At 53.1% G+C, this 13,810-nt stretch overlaps 1 protein-coding gene across 9 annotated transcripts; it reads left to right on the top strand.

Annotated features, from left to right (window-relative positions):
* Positions 1-1,020: 1,020 nt before the first annotated feature.
* Positions 1,021-13,796, top strand: IL17RC (interleukin 17 receptor C). 9 transcript variants are annotated; one of them, XM_068559528.1, is made up of 19 exons: positions 1,021-1,307; positions 1,602-1,623; positions 1,819-1,971; positions 2,243-2,317; positions 2,409-2,518; positions 3,587-3,698; positions 4,029-4,073; positions 5,616-5,755; positions 5,980-6,039; positions 8,222-8,276; positions 8,358-8,539; positions 8,635-8,685; positions 9,647-9,692; positions 9,850-9,971; positions 10,241-10,300; positions 10,844-10,892; positions 12,821-12,916; positions 13,019-13,057; positions 13,153-13,796. In XM_068559528.1, the coding sequence occupies exons 1-19, from the start codon at positions 1,203-1,205 to the stop codon at positions 13,770-13,772; spliced, it is 2,142 nt and encodes a 713-aa protein (XP_068415629.1). In that variant the 5' UTR covers positions 1,021-1,202; the 3' UTR covers positions 13,773-13,796. The 9 variants fall into 9 exon arrangements, with proteins under 9 accessions (XP_068415629.1, XP_068415634.1, XP_068415631.1 ...); XM_068559533.1 differs by lacking the exon at positions 1,819-1,971; XM_068559530.1 differs by lacking the exon at positions 4,029-4,073.
* The last annotated feature ends 14 nt before the right edge of the window (positions 13,797-13,810 follow it).

Genomic DNA, 13,810 nt, shown 5'->3' with positions numbered 1-13,810 from the left:
GCAGAGGGGGTGGGGGGACAGAGAACCCCTTTGGGAGCCAGGGATCCCCCTTTTCCAGACCGGGACCCTGCCCAGAGTGGGAGGAAGGGAGGGAGGGAGGGCTCTGGACCCAGGGAAGGAGGCTTTCGCCCTGGGTGATGGGGGCAAAGGTGGGACAGTGGAGACTGAGATAGAGGAAGTTGAATAAAGGTGAACATGATGGATAAACTAAGAAACACAAGTTGCTTTTTCAGTGTGCCCAGGGTGCTGAGTTGGGGGAAGGGCCAGCAAGACGCTGCCTGGCGGTTGTTACGCATCATTTTCTGGGCCCAAATCCACATCCATGTCTGTCATATTCTCACAAGCAATGTCTCCCTGGAAATTTCCTTGATCCTCACTGTGATTCTTCAGAGAGAAGAAAGGAAAACACAGGTTCAGAAAGGTGGTGTGGGTCCACAGTCACGCAGCCAGCCCATGGCAACAGCACAAATAGGACCCTGTCTTCCTGGCTCTGGGTCCTGGGTCCCATCACCCCCTACCCCTCACTTGAGCATAGGCCGGGAAGTGGTGAAAAGCTCACGTTACGGTGCCCCTTGTCCTTGTCTTTAGAGATCCTGTCCTACAATGAGGCCCAAGGGGAATGTCTGAAGGGACCTGGGGTGGCCAGTAAGAGGGGCCCCGTGGACACCAAGATCCCAGAGTCACATGGGAAGTGCAAATGCCCCAGGATTGCCTAGGGCCTTGGTTGTCTCGATGGAGCCTTCCTCCTTAGGGACGCCCAGAGTGAGTAAGAGCTCCCTTACTCAGCCTTTAGGCCACCGCCCTCTCCAGGGGCCCCTCCCAGCCAGGTGTCAGCAGAGAAGGAGGAGGAGGGGAAGAGGAGGAGAGGAAAAGAGGGAGGGAGTGAGGCCACCACTCCAGTCCAGGCTGCTGGCTCCCAGGCCTGGTGTTGGTGGGAGGGACCTGGCGGGGCGGGAACAGCGGGCTGCCTGCCCGGAGCCAAAACGAAAGCACTCTGGCAGGGACTGGACGGGAGTCAGGGCTCCTGGGAGAGGGCGTGCGCAAGCGGCCCAGCGCCGGGACCCCGAGACTGGGGAGGGATTCCGGCCCCTCCTGCCCACAGGCACGCAGCTGAGTGGGAGAAGAGGTGTGGTGTCAGCCCCCCTTCGGGGGGGGGGGGCAGGACAGGGCCTCAGGCCTGGGTGCTGCCTGGCACCTGGAAGATGCCTGTGCCCTGGTTCTTTCTGTCCTTGGCACTGGGCCGAAACCCTGTGGTCCTCTCTCTAGAGAGGGTTGTGGGGCCTCAGGACACTGCCCGCTGTTCTCCGGTGAGTCTGGGGCCCCAGGAGTGTTGAGGAAGGCTCAGGGCTCGGACTGCGGCCATTGAGGCCCTAGCCTGGCTCCTGCTGCTGCCATCACTGTCAGAACTGCCCTGGCTGGTCTGTCGGGTGCTGATGGGGTAAGAGAAGAATGGGGAGGGGGCAAGAGCTGGGCCTGAGCTCTTCTGGGAGGGACTTGGAAAAGGGAGCCCTAGAAAGAGGTAGGCGGGTGGGGGGAGGCCTCAGGAAAAGATGGTTAGATTTGGACGCATAAACTCTAACTTGTCTTTACCTCCTTCCCAGGGCCTTTCCTGCCACCTCTGGGGTAAGTAGCCCTACTTTTAGAGAGGAAAGATCTTCCCAGGTGGGCAGAAGGGAGGGGAGCTGTTCCGTCCCATGCCCTCACCACCTTCCCTCAGCCCAGGAAGAGCCCAAAGCTCCTTGGCCCTCTGGGGGTGTCAGGTGCAACCAGATTCTGGGTCTGAGAAGCTTCAGCTCCCACCCCACCCTTCACACACAGATGGTGACGTGCTCTGCCTGCCTGGGAGCCTCGTGTCTGCCCCGGGCCCCATGCTGGTGCCCACACGCCTGCAGGCAGAGCTGGTGCTAAGGTGCTACAAGGAGACCGACTGTGACCTCTGTGTGCGTGTGGCCGTCCACTTGGCTGTGCATGGTGAGCCTGTCATCCCATGACTGGGCATGGGTGCATGTGAGTGTGTCTGGAGTGGGCACGAAGACCAGGGAGGGTGTCTGTCAGGAAGCACGGGGCATCCTCAGTATTCTCCTGGAGGACACTGGCCAACGGAACCCCCAGGTCAGACTGGTCTCCCCGCCCACACCCCCGGCCCCAAGCCTGGCCTCTGCTTCCTAGCACTGAGCTTCCTGGAAGGAACCCAAAGCCAGAGCTGGGGCTAGATCTGAGCCTTGCTCTCGGGTCATTCCAGGGTACTGGGAAGAGCCTGAAGATGAAGAGAAGTTTGGAATTGCAGAGGACCCAGAGATCGAGGAGCCTAGGAACGGTGAGGAGAAGCCGGCTGGCCCAACTGCCCCCCGCCAGAGCCTTGCCCAGGGCCCCTGAGCCTGACCGACCCCCTGCCCTGTTGCTCACAGCCTCTCTCCAGGCCCACGTCGTGCTCTCCTTCCAGGCCTACCCTACTGCCCGCTGCGTCCTACTGGAGGTGCAAGTGCCTGCTGCCCTCGTGCAGCCTGGTCAGTCTGTGGTACGCAAAATAATAATGAATTTATGAAGTGCTTTCACGTGCATTATCTCTTTAGGTCCTGATTCTGGCAGGGCTGTGAGCAAGTCCTTTCAGTCCTTTATGCCTCAGTTTGTAAAGTGGGAAAAAGAACAGTCCTACCTCGGGAGTTCCCTGGCGGTCCAGTGGTTGGAATTCTGTGCTTTCACTGCCGAGGGCCCGGGTTCGATCCTTGGTTGGGGAACTAAGATCCCACAGGCCACCCGGTGCGGCCAAAAAAAAAAAGAATAGTCCTACCTCATATAGCTGTTGTGAGAATAAAATGAGTTGATATGTCTAAAACACCTGGTATAATACCCAACACGGAAGAGTCTCAGAAAGTTTAATTTTTCCTTTCTTTTGTAATCCTCAAAACTACCCCCATGAACTAGACATTATTATTGCCCTCATACTCCAGATAGAGAAGCTGAGGCTTGCAGAGGGGAGGTCTGTGGGCTGAATCCACTCTTCCGGATTCCCTGCCATACTGTCCGTGTCTGCCCCACATATACCATGTCTGTCCCCCTGCGGAGCTTCTCCCAGCCTCAGGGGGCTGCTCATGGTTGGGATATGTATCTCCACTTGGGCCAGGTCACTCAAACTTTGACTTCCCTCCTGTCCCCAGCCCCCAGTCTATATCGTCTTACCTGGAAGATAATGGGAGATCACCTGCTGGTCCCCCTCACAGGGCAATCGTGAGGCCCACTGAGGCACTGGGAGTGAGAACGACTTCTGTGGGAAGGGCGTCCCACATTTGTGCTGGGGTCTGGGGTCTCTGATCACCTTAGCTTTGGCACGTGACCTGGAACAGCAGGGATGAGGCAAGGACTAATAGAGTGAGGGCACTTATCCTGGCCCTGCTGCCACCCCTCCTGAGGGCGTGTGCTTTAGAACTGGAGGCCTTTGAGGACACGTTCATGGCAGAATTGGGGGCCATACAGTATGCATAGTCATTGGTTGGGAATAGGGCAGAGGGTGAGTGGAGCAGACCATGGAGAGGAGCCTCAATTTTGAGCCCTATACCACCAGCCTTCCGCCACCCTCTCCTCACAGGGCTCTGTAGTATTTGACTGCTTCGAGGCTGCCCTCGGGGCTGAGGTGCGAATCTGGTCCTACACTCAGCCCCGGTACCAGAAGGAACTCAATCTCACACAGCAGCTGCCTGGTAAGTGGCCCCAGAGCCTGAGGGGCCCCAAGTGCTGGCCCCTTAGCCTCTCTCCCCACCAGCCACTGCCCTTCTGCTTTCACCCCCTTTCTCGTCCCGGCCTCTCTCAGGGACTCTCACTCCCAGCCACCCATAGTCAGTCCCTCATGCCTCCTCTCCCCAGGTGACATTGCTTCCCAGTGCCTGGGGAAGGTGCTTTGGGCACTGGAATAGATATGGGTGGTATGGAGGGCACAGGGAGCCCTTCCCTGGGCTCCCCATGGGTCGGATTGCCCCCGTTCTTTCTTTGCCCCCAACCCCACTAGAGACTTTTCTGTGATCTCTCCCCAGACTGCAGGGGTCTCGAAGTCCGGGACAGCATTCAGAGCTGCTGGGGTAGGAGCTAGGGCCAGCAGGGCTGGGAGGAGGGTGGGGGTGGATCTGGAGTGTGAGGGACCCTTGGAGTGAACTTCAGGTCTGGCTGCCACATCCCAGAGGCTCACAGAGCTCATTTATTCATTCATTCATTTATCACAAAAGAACTGCGGTAGCTCTTACTCAGTGCCAGGCATTTAGAATATAAAGATGAATCTCTCACTTCTTAGAACAAATATTTATTAGTACCAGGAACATCTAGTGGCCCAAAACATGGTCAAGATTACGGTGCACCCCGCCCCCATATATTAAAATAAAAATAATATTAAATCATAAAATAAGGGCTAAGAAACTCAAGGTTCTGATGATTTTTCTCATGCACTATTTGGACTTTGTTTTGTTCATTTTTTTGTTTTGTATTTTCTTTTTTATCATGGTATAACATACATACAGAAAAGTGTGTAAAGTGCACCAATTTTAATGTCCAGTTCAATTAATTTTTACATATGTATACACTTGCATAACTACCAGCCACATCGAGATAGAAACACTGTGATGCTTTTGAACTCAAATGATTTCAACTTCATTTTCTATTTGGGTTCTTAAACTTAAGCTTGATGCCTCTTTGGTAATTCATTAAAGACTACTCAGAACCAGAGGTTTGAGGATACAGATACACATCATGGATTTCATGTCTTTATTCATTTGGTAGACACTGATTCACTTATTCAGCAGATATTTATTGAGTCATTACCCTGCTCAAGGAATAGCCATAGGCACTGGAGACAAACCAATTAAAAAAAAAAAACTGACAAAAATCCATGCCTTCACGGAGCTGACGTTCTAGCTGGGAGTCAGGGTCAGGGTGGGGGTGATGGAGGACACAATAAACACATGGAGATGTGAAATATGCAATAAGTTAGATGGTTATTAGTGCTATGGAGAAATTTCAGGGAAGGGGGATAGAGAGGTTGGGAGTTGGAGTGGTCAGTGAGCAAAAGACCTGAAGGAGGTGAGGGAGGAGCCATGGGGTATCTGAGGGAAGAGGGTTCCATGTGAAGGGAATAGCCAGTGCAAAGGGCCTGAGGCAGGAGTGTGTCTAGTGTGTTTAAGTATTAGTAAGGAGGACAGTGTGTCTGCAGCAGGTTAATTAAGAACAAGAGTGCTAGGAAATGAGGTTAGAGTGTTCACAGCAGCCATACTGGGGAGGGACTTGCAAGCCACTGTAATGACTCTGGCTTTTACTCTGGGGTGATGTGGGGGCCATCAGAAGGTTCTGAGCAGAGGAGAATGATTTACTTTACAGTGGTTACAGGTACTTCTGGCTGCAGAGGGAGAAGCAAGGAGAAGAGCCCTCTCCAGACCCCATACTGGGGCCTACATGGGTTCAGTCCTGGGCTGTGGCTGAAGTCTGGTCTGACATGGAGACACAGGCTCTGCCCTCCAGGGGCCTCCTAGTCTAAGGGCTTTGAAGGAAACTCCAAAGGGGCAGTGGGTGGGTGTGACCCAGGCTTGGGTGTACAGAAGAGGTGAAGGAAGTCTCTCTCTTTGTTTCCTCCACAGCCCTGCCAGGGCTCAACGTGTCTGCAGATGGCGACGACGTGCGCCTGGTGCTGGACGTCCCTGAGGAGATGCGCTTTGGCCTCTCCCTGTACTGGAACCAGGTCCCGGGCCCTGCAAAACCCTGGTGGCACAGAAACCTGGTGAGGCCTCCCCCTCCCCAAGTCCATTCCCACTGCAGGCCGACGCCTGTGCTAAAGCTGCAAGTGCATTATCATAGGGCACCTTTGAAAAGGACACAGCCACCCACACCCAAAGCAAGGAACATTGGTGGGGGAACGGCTGCCTGCCCGGTGTCCTTAACTTTGGCTTCCAGCCTTCCTCTTCCTCATCTTCTTCAACTTCTCTCCTTCTGCTTGTCCCACAGACTGGGCCGCAGACCATTACCTTGAACCACACAGACCTGGTTCCCTGCCTCTGTATTCAGGTAGGAGCAGAGTCCAGCTGGGTGCCCGGGGACGGGGATTAGGGAACTGGTGAGACGGTTGGCCCTCACCTTCCTGGTCTCCCCACCCTCCACACTCCTCTTTGAGGTGGAAACTATGGCTCCCTAGGGGGACTGGCCCTCCCTTGCCCTTTGCTGTCCTATGTTTTCTGCTTGTACATGCCCTGAATGCTCTTCCTGATCCTCTATCCACAGCACTTCTTTTTTTTTTTGCACAGCACTTCTACTTGTGCTTCATGGCCCCCTTCAGATGTCATCTCCCCCTTGAAGCCTTCCACTACTCCTCCAATTCCCTCTTTGTGCTCCCCTGGAGAGTAGAGCGTGCGCCGTGAACTCAGACTTACTTGAATCCTGACTTGCCATTTGCTAGCTGTGTGACCTTGGACAAGTCACTTCACCTCTCTGAGCCTGTTTCCTGTCAGTAAAATGGGAATAAACAGTACCAGTCTCACAGGGCTGTTATAAGGAAGTGTGCCACTTCCAGCTTATATATGTTATAATAATATATTCTCCCTCTGATTATACATTTAATTGGTCATCAGGTCCCATCTGTTTTACCTCTGACATTAATGTCTCTCATTCCCACCACCTGAAATGCCCTCACTTCTTTTCCATACACCCCAATCCTTCCAGTCACCTCTTTCCCAAAGCTTTTGCCCAACCTCCTGGCCTCTTCTATCTCCAAATCTTCTTGCATTTCTGTCTCTTCTTTTCTATTTATCATTTATCACTTGTTTTCTTATTTGGGCACCTATCTCTTCTTGCATACCACAAATCCTCAATAAATGAGTGATTGATTTATTAATTTGTATACATGTCGTATCCTTACTACAACTGTGAATTTGTAATTTCCTTGAAGGCAAGGAAATGATATCTATTCAAATTTAGTAATTTCTCCAAGCCTTGCATAATAACCGGTATGTAGTGGGTGCTAATTAAGTTTGTTAAGTGAATGAATGAATGAATGAGTGAAACTCTACTGCCTAGCACAGTGATAGGACATATAACAGACACTCATGAAATGTTTGCTGTGATATAAATGTCCTCACTGCCAAGCCCAATGCCTGCTATGTACTAGGTGCTCTTATACATTTGTTGTATAAATTAATATATTATCTCTAGTGCTTAGAACAGGGCTAAGCCAAGAATGGGTGCACTTAAAAAGTCTATTGGGGACTTCCCTGGTGGCACAGTGGTTAAGAATCTGCCTGCCAATGCAGGGGACACGGGTTCAATCTCTGGTCCGGGAAGATCCCATATGCCGCGGAGCAACTAAGCCCGTGCTCCACAACTACTGAGCCCGCGCTCTAGAGCCGGCGAGCCGCAGCTACTGAAGCCTGTGCACCTACAGCCTGTGCTCGGCAACAAGAGAAGCCACCGCAACGAGAAGCCCGTGCACCACAATGAAGAGTTGCCCCCGCTCGCCTCACCTAAAGAAAGCCCGCACGCAACAATGAAGAATCAACGCAATCAAAAAAAAAAAAAAAATTCTATTGGAAGAAAAAATGGAGAATAAATGGACGTGTCCTTAACGCTGTGCTGAGAACCTGTGCTAAGTAGGTTCTCACAAAGTGATTGTGGATTTAATTGTTAAAAGTCCCTATGCCTACCATAGTGCTAAGACACATAGTAAGTACTCATTAAAAATTTGTAGAGTGAAGATGTTGCCAGATGTTGGCATAGGGTTTGCTGGAAGAATAAATGTGTGCAATTCTAGGGCCTTGTAAAGGGCAAAAAGACTTGGGCATATGTTGGTGAAATACATCCTCCTTCCATATCCAGTATCCCAGAGGGATTAGTTCCAGGACCTCTGTGGATACCAAAATGTGCAGATGCTCAAGTCCTTTATATAATATAAAATGGTGTAGTATTTACACATAACCTACTCACATACTCCTGTATACTTGAAATCATTTCTAGATTGCTTATAATACCTAATACAATGTAAATGCTATGTAAACAGTTTCCTGCAGGCAAATCCAAGTTTTGCTTTTTGCAACTTTCTGGAATTTTTTTCCCTGGGATATTTTTGATCCGAGGATGCGGAACAGCGAATCGGAGGGCCAAGGAGCGCTGACTGTGTGGGCTGAGTGAATGCAACCCCAGGGCTTAGCAGGGTGCTGGCTGGGTTGAACTGACCTGTGGAGCCCCGTTTCCTTTCTAGGTGTGGCCTCTGGAGCCCGACTCTGTCAGGACCAGCATCTGCCCCTTTAGGGAGGGTGAGTGGACCGGCCCTGCCAGGGCGGGAGCGGTGCGGGTGGGACCTGCCGGCACGCAGTAACCAGACCCTCTCCCTGCAGACCCCCGTGCACACCGGAACCTTTGGCGTGCCGCCCGGCTGCAGCTGCTGCCCCCGCGGGCCTGGCGGCTGGACGCGCCGTGCTCACTACCCGCTGAGGCCACACTGTGCTGGCAGGCACCGGATGGGGGCCCCTGCCAGCCGCTGGTCCCACCGCTGCCCCGAGAGAATGTCACTGTGAATGTAAGCGAGGCGGCAGGAGGTTCCCGGGGTTGGGGAAGGAAGGGGAACCTAGGGGCCCAAATTTAATGACCCCACCCATTACCCTCTTTCCACAGAAGGCTCTTGAGTTCCCATTGCTGAAAGGCCACCCCAACATCTGTGTCCAGGCAAGAAAGGGGCGCCAGAGAGCTGGGCTTGGGGTCAGGACCTCCGCGGACTCCCAGACAGTCACTGTCTTCTGAATCCACTTTATCCTTGGGTCCCTGGAGCAAAGTGGTTACCAGCTTCCTCTTTAGGAGTTCCACTATTTACTTCACCAGTGCCTGGCGTGGGACCCTGGGCACCTCACCTTTCTGAGCATCAGTCTCCTCATCTGTTTAATGGGGATGATAATAGTAACTATTGAATACTTCATAGAGTGGTTATGAAGATTAAGCAAGTGCTTCACCTTAGCAACGGGCACAAACTAAATTCTCAATAAATGTTAACTGCTTTGATTATTGCTATAATTATCCTATTTCTCTACCTGTAGAAATCGGTTGCTTTATAATTTCAAAGGGTAGTTATAAAAATATTAATTCCAGATTTATTGAGCTATTATGTTTCAGGCACTGTTTTAGACTCTTGGAATAGATATGTCAGTGAATAAAACCAATAAATGTTCCCACCCTTAAAGAGTTCATGTTGTAATGGAAAAAGGCAGACAATAGGCATAATAAGTAAATTATACAGTATGTTAAAATTGTATATAAATACTATAGGAAAAGGTGGGAAAGGATAAAGGAGGGTTGGAGTTGCAATTTCAAGAGGGGCAGTCAGATGAGGCCTCTTTGAGAAGGTGGTTAGGTGAGAAGGGAGTGTATAAAGTGTTCTGTCAGAACTGAAAAGAGTTAATTTACGGCCGTAAGCCCCTTTAGCACAGATGACCTCACAAGGCTGAGGCTGAGAAAGATGGAGTGATTTCTAATTACTCAGCCTTGAACCCAGATCTGCCTAAGGTCAGGTCCAGAGTCCAGACCCCGCCCCCCAACCTGACAGGCCTCCCCTTGTCTGTCCCTTCCCTTCTGGTTTTTCTGGCCTCCGCTTTTGCTTTTCCTTGTGCCCCTAACCCTGGCCCCTTCTGAGCAGGTGAGCACCTGGGAGAAGCAGGAGCTACAAGAGTGCTTGTGGGCTGGTGAGTGGGACCTGGGGGAGGCTGGGGCAGGGCCACTGCAATAGGGGTGGACCCTGGAAGTGCCAGCTCCTGGGGCTGAAAGTCAGGCATGGGGCAGGGGAGTGGCAGCCCTCAACCAGGTTGGGTCTCACTCAGAGTGGGCTCTCACCCTTTCCAGACTCCCTGGGGCCCCTCAAGGATGACATGCTGCTGGTGGAGACACGAGGCCCCCAGGACAACAGATCACTCTGCGCCTTGGAATCCAGTGGCTGCACTCCACTGCTTAGCAGGGCATCCACGGTGAGGGATGGGGGACCCTCCTTCATGTCCCTTTCCAGCTCCACTTCAAACCTGGCCTCAAATTTTCACTATTCAATTTCCCCTCCTCTGTGCCAGGCCCTGTGCTGGTCTCTGGGAATGTAGCGGGTAACTCAGACCTGGGCCTTGTTCTCAGTGGCCTCTCAAAAAGTCTCCCAGACCCTCCCCCCTACTATTCTGCCCAGCTGTAGCCTGGTGGCCTCCTAGGTGTGGTGCCTCTAGGTGACAGCACCCATCCCTTGGCTTGGCAGAGGGCAGCTCGTCTTGGAGGACCATTACTACAAGATGTGCAGTCAGGCCAGTGTCTTCAGGTGAGTAGGTGGCAGGAGGGCCCTCCCCAATGCCCAAAGGCAACAGGCCTCAAACCCTGTCTTCAACCTCTTCTACCTCTTCCTGTAACTAGCAGGAAAACTGTCACTCTTCAGGGGCAGGGGCCTCCTCGTCGTCCCTCTAGCATCCACCCACCATCTGTGTGTGCTTATTTTGTGTCCAGCCCCGGGGAAGCTAAGAGTTGAAGAAGCATAGTTCCTGCCCCCAAGTTGCTCATGGCTGGAGAGACCAGCAAAGAGATAACCATTGGGTTAAGACAGCTAATAACCAATGTGCTAAGCTTTGGGTTCCAGGGAGAGCTTCAAGGAAGGGTCTTTTTATGTGGGCCCAGTCTGGCACCAGGAGGAAGGTACAGTCCAGGAAAAAGACACAGCATAAGCAAAGGCAGAGCAGCTTGTGGCTGCTGTGTGTGTGTGTGTGTGTGTGAAATATGCATAGCTGAGGCTGGAAATATGGGACCAGACTTGATGGGTGTTGAACACCAAGCTGGGGGCTCTGGATTTGGTTTTGTTTGTGTCTTACAGCTGTGGGACGATGACCTGGGAGCACTATGGGCCTGCCCCATGGAAAAGTGTGAGTATTACAAGAACTGCCCTTCTTCTCTGTACGAGGAGCTGGAATCTTGACAGGGACCATTCCTGGGGGGAGCATACACAATGGCCTTAGCCTTTCAATCAGAGGGTCATTCCTTCATTAATTCAAACACCACAAGGGGCGCTTGCAGGGATCCCAGCATCACCAAAGAGACACATTCCCTGTCCCCATGCCAGCCACAGAAGCTAGAAAGACATTAGCTAAACAGTCATTTAGGAAGTGTAGGCTATTGAAGCATTCACTATAAAGTAAAAGTGTCCAAAGCCCTGAATGCACATAATGGGGACCTGACTTAGTTCAGGGGAAAGGTTGGAGGTGAACTCTGAAGGCTGAGCTAGATGAAGGGGGAAGAGATGCATTTTTGTGAAGACTCTGGGGTGCTCTTTTGAGGAACTCCAAGGTAGCCAATGTGGCTGGAGGGTCTTGAGAGATAGGCCTCTGTCATGAGATTAGGATGCAAGGGCCATGTAGGGCCTTGGGAGCCGATGTAAGCAATTTGGATTTTATGTTAAGAGTAGCAGGAGCTTCCCAAAAGGCTATAATCAAATTTGTATTTTTTTTTAATAAATTTATCTATTTTTTATTTATTTATTTTTGGCTGCATTGCGTCTTTGTTGCTGCTGTGTGCGGGATTTCTCAGTTGTGGCAAGCGGGGGCTACTCTTCATTGCGGTGTGCGAGCTTCTCATTGCGGTGGCTTCTCTTGTTGCGGAGGATGGGCTCTACGTGCGCGGGCTTCAGTAGTTGTGCAGGCTCAGTACTTGTGGCGCACGGGCTTAGTTGCTCCGCGGCATGTGGGATCTTCCCGGACCAGGGCTCGAACCCGTGTCCCCTGCATTGGCTGGCGGATTCTTAACCACTGAGCCACCAGGGAAGTCCCCCCAGAGATCTTTTTAAAATACAAATTTGGGGGCTTCCCTGGTGGCACAGTGGTTAAGAATCCGCCAGCCAATGCAGGGGACACGGGTTCGAGCCCTGGTCCGGGAAGATCCCACATGCCGCGGAGCAACTAAGCCCGTGCGCCACAAGTACTGAGCCTGCACAACTACTGAAGCCCGCGCACGTAGAGCCCATCCTCCGCAACAAGAGAAGCCACCGCAATGAGAAGCTCGCACACCGCAATGAAGAGTAGCCCCCTGCTCGCCGCAACTAGAGAAAGCCCGCATGCAGCAACAAAGGCCCAATGCAGCCAAAAATAAATGAATAAATAAATACATTTATTAAAAAAAAAAAAAAAGATCTCTGGGGCTGCCATGTTATAATGAATTAGAGGCAAAAAAGAGTCAGGAACACCAGTTAGAAGGCTGTTGCAGTCATCCAAGAGTGAGGTCAAGAGTCCAGCAACCCTAGGCTTAGGGGACAATAATCTTTTTTTAAAAAACATTTATTTATTTATTTATGTGTTTGGCTGCGCTGGGTCTTAGTTGTGGCACATGGGATCTTCACTGCGGCATGCGGGATCTTTAGTTGCAGAATGTGAACTCTTATTTGGGCATGTGGGATCTAGTTTCCTGACCAGGGATCCATGCCAGGCCCCCTGCAGTGGGATCACGGTGCCTTAGCCACTGGACCACAAGGGAAGTCCCTTAGGGGTCAATAATCTTAGCTGACATTTGAGCACTTACTATGCCCAGCACTCTGTTCAGTGCTTCATGTGTATTAATACATATAGTCCTCACAGCAATCCTGTGAAGTAGATACTATTGTTATCCCAATTTTACAGAGGTGAACTGAGGCAGAAGGGGAAGTCACTTATCCAAGGTCACCCAAGTAAATGGATCTATGTTCATACACTGACCCTGTGAGCTGTGGACTGCGGGCAAATCTCTTCATTTCTCTGAGCCTCGTTTTTCTCCTTCGTGAAGTGGGGGTCTCTAACAAGCCTGTCTTCTCCCCTGGGTCTCCTAGACATCCACCGGCGCTGGGCCCTGGTCTGGCTGGCCTGCTTACTCTTGGTCGCTGTGCTTTTCCTTCTCCTCCTCCTCAAAAAGAACCACGTGAAAGGTGAGCGCTTCCCGGCTCCCCATTCCCCAGTGGACCTGGGAGCTGGCCAGGAGAAGGCGGCGGCTGGGCTCACCGGCTGCCTCCGCTCCTCTCCCCTCACAGGGTGGCTGAGGCTCTTGAAGCAGGACGTCCGCGCGGGGGGTGAGTGTGAGCCAGCTCCGGGCGGGGGGCGGCCCCCAGAGGGCCGGGCCTCAGGCCAGCTCACGTCTCCGCTCCTGCTCTGTTCTTTCCCACAGCGGCCGCCAGGAGCCGCGCGGCTCTGCTCCTCTACTCCGCCGACGACGCTGGCTTCGAGCGCCTGGTGGGCGCCCTGGCTTCGGCGCTGTTCCAGCTGCCGCTGCGCGTGGCCGTGGACCTGTGGAGCCGCCGCGAACTGAGTGCGCAGGGGCCCCTGGCCTGGTTCCACGCGCAGCGGCGCCAGACCCTGCAGGAGGGCGGCGTGGTGGTCCTGCTCTTCTCGCCCGGGGCCGTGGCGCTGTGCCGCGAATGGCTGCAGGACGCGACGTCGGCGGCCGGGGCTCACGGCCCGCACGACGCCTTCGCCGCCTCGCTCAGCTGCTTGCTGCCAGACTTCTTGCAGGGTCGGGCGCCCGGCCGCTACGTCGGGGCCTACTTCGACAGACTGCTGTCCCCGGACGCCGTGCCCGCCCTGTTCCGCAGCGTGCCGGTCTTCTCACTGCCCTCACAGCTGCCCGACTTCCTGGGGACCCTGCAGGGGCCCGCAGCCCCCCGCCCCTGGCGGCTCGCGGAGAGAGCGGAGCAGGTATCCCGGGCCCTGCAGCCCGCCCTGGACAGCTGCTTCCGGGCCCCGGGGACGGGACGCGGGATGGGGCCTGAGGCAGAGAACAGGACTTGAATAAAGGCAGACGCTATTTTTCTACCCGTGTCTCCCAC

This window comes from Eschrichtius robustus, chromosome 12 (genome assembly GCF_028021215.1).
Source record: "Eschrichtius robustus isolate mEscRob2 chromosome 12, mEscRob2.pri, whole genome shotgun sequence".
Taxonomy (NCBI): Eukaryota; Metazoa; Chordata; class Mammalia; order Artiodactyla; family Eschrichtiidae; genus Eschrichtius; species Eschrichtius robustus.
Note: the sequence above shows the minus strand (reverse complement) of the source record. Positions and strands in the feature narration are given on the sequence as shown.

Coding starts and splice junctions, on each gene's coding strand:
- IL17RC (XM_068559528.1), top strand. CDS start 1,203: ATGCCTGTGCCCTGGTTCTTTCTGTCCTTGGCACTGGGCCGAAACCCT. Junction 1,972..2,242: donor CGTCCACTTGGCTGTGCATG/GTGAGCCTGTCA, acceptor GGGTCATTCCAG/GGTACTGGGAAGAGCCTGAA. Junction 5,756..5,979: donor CCTGGTGGCACAGAAACCTG/GTGAGGCCTCCC, acceptor CTTGTCCCACAG/ACTGGGCCGCAGACCATTAC.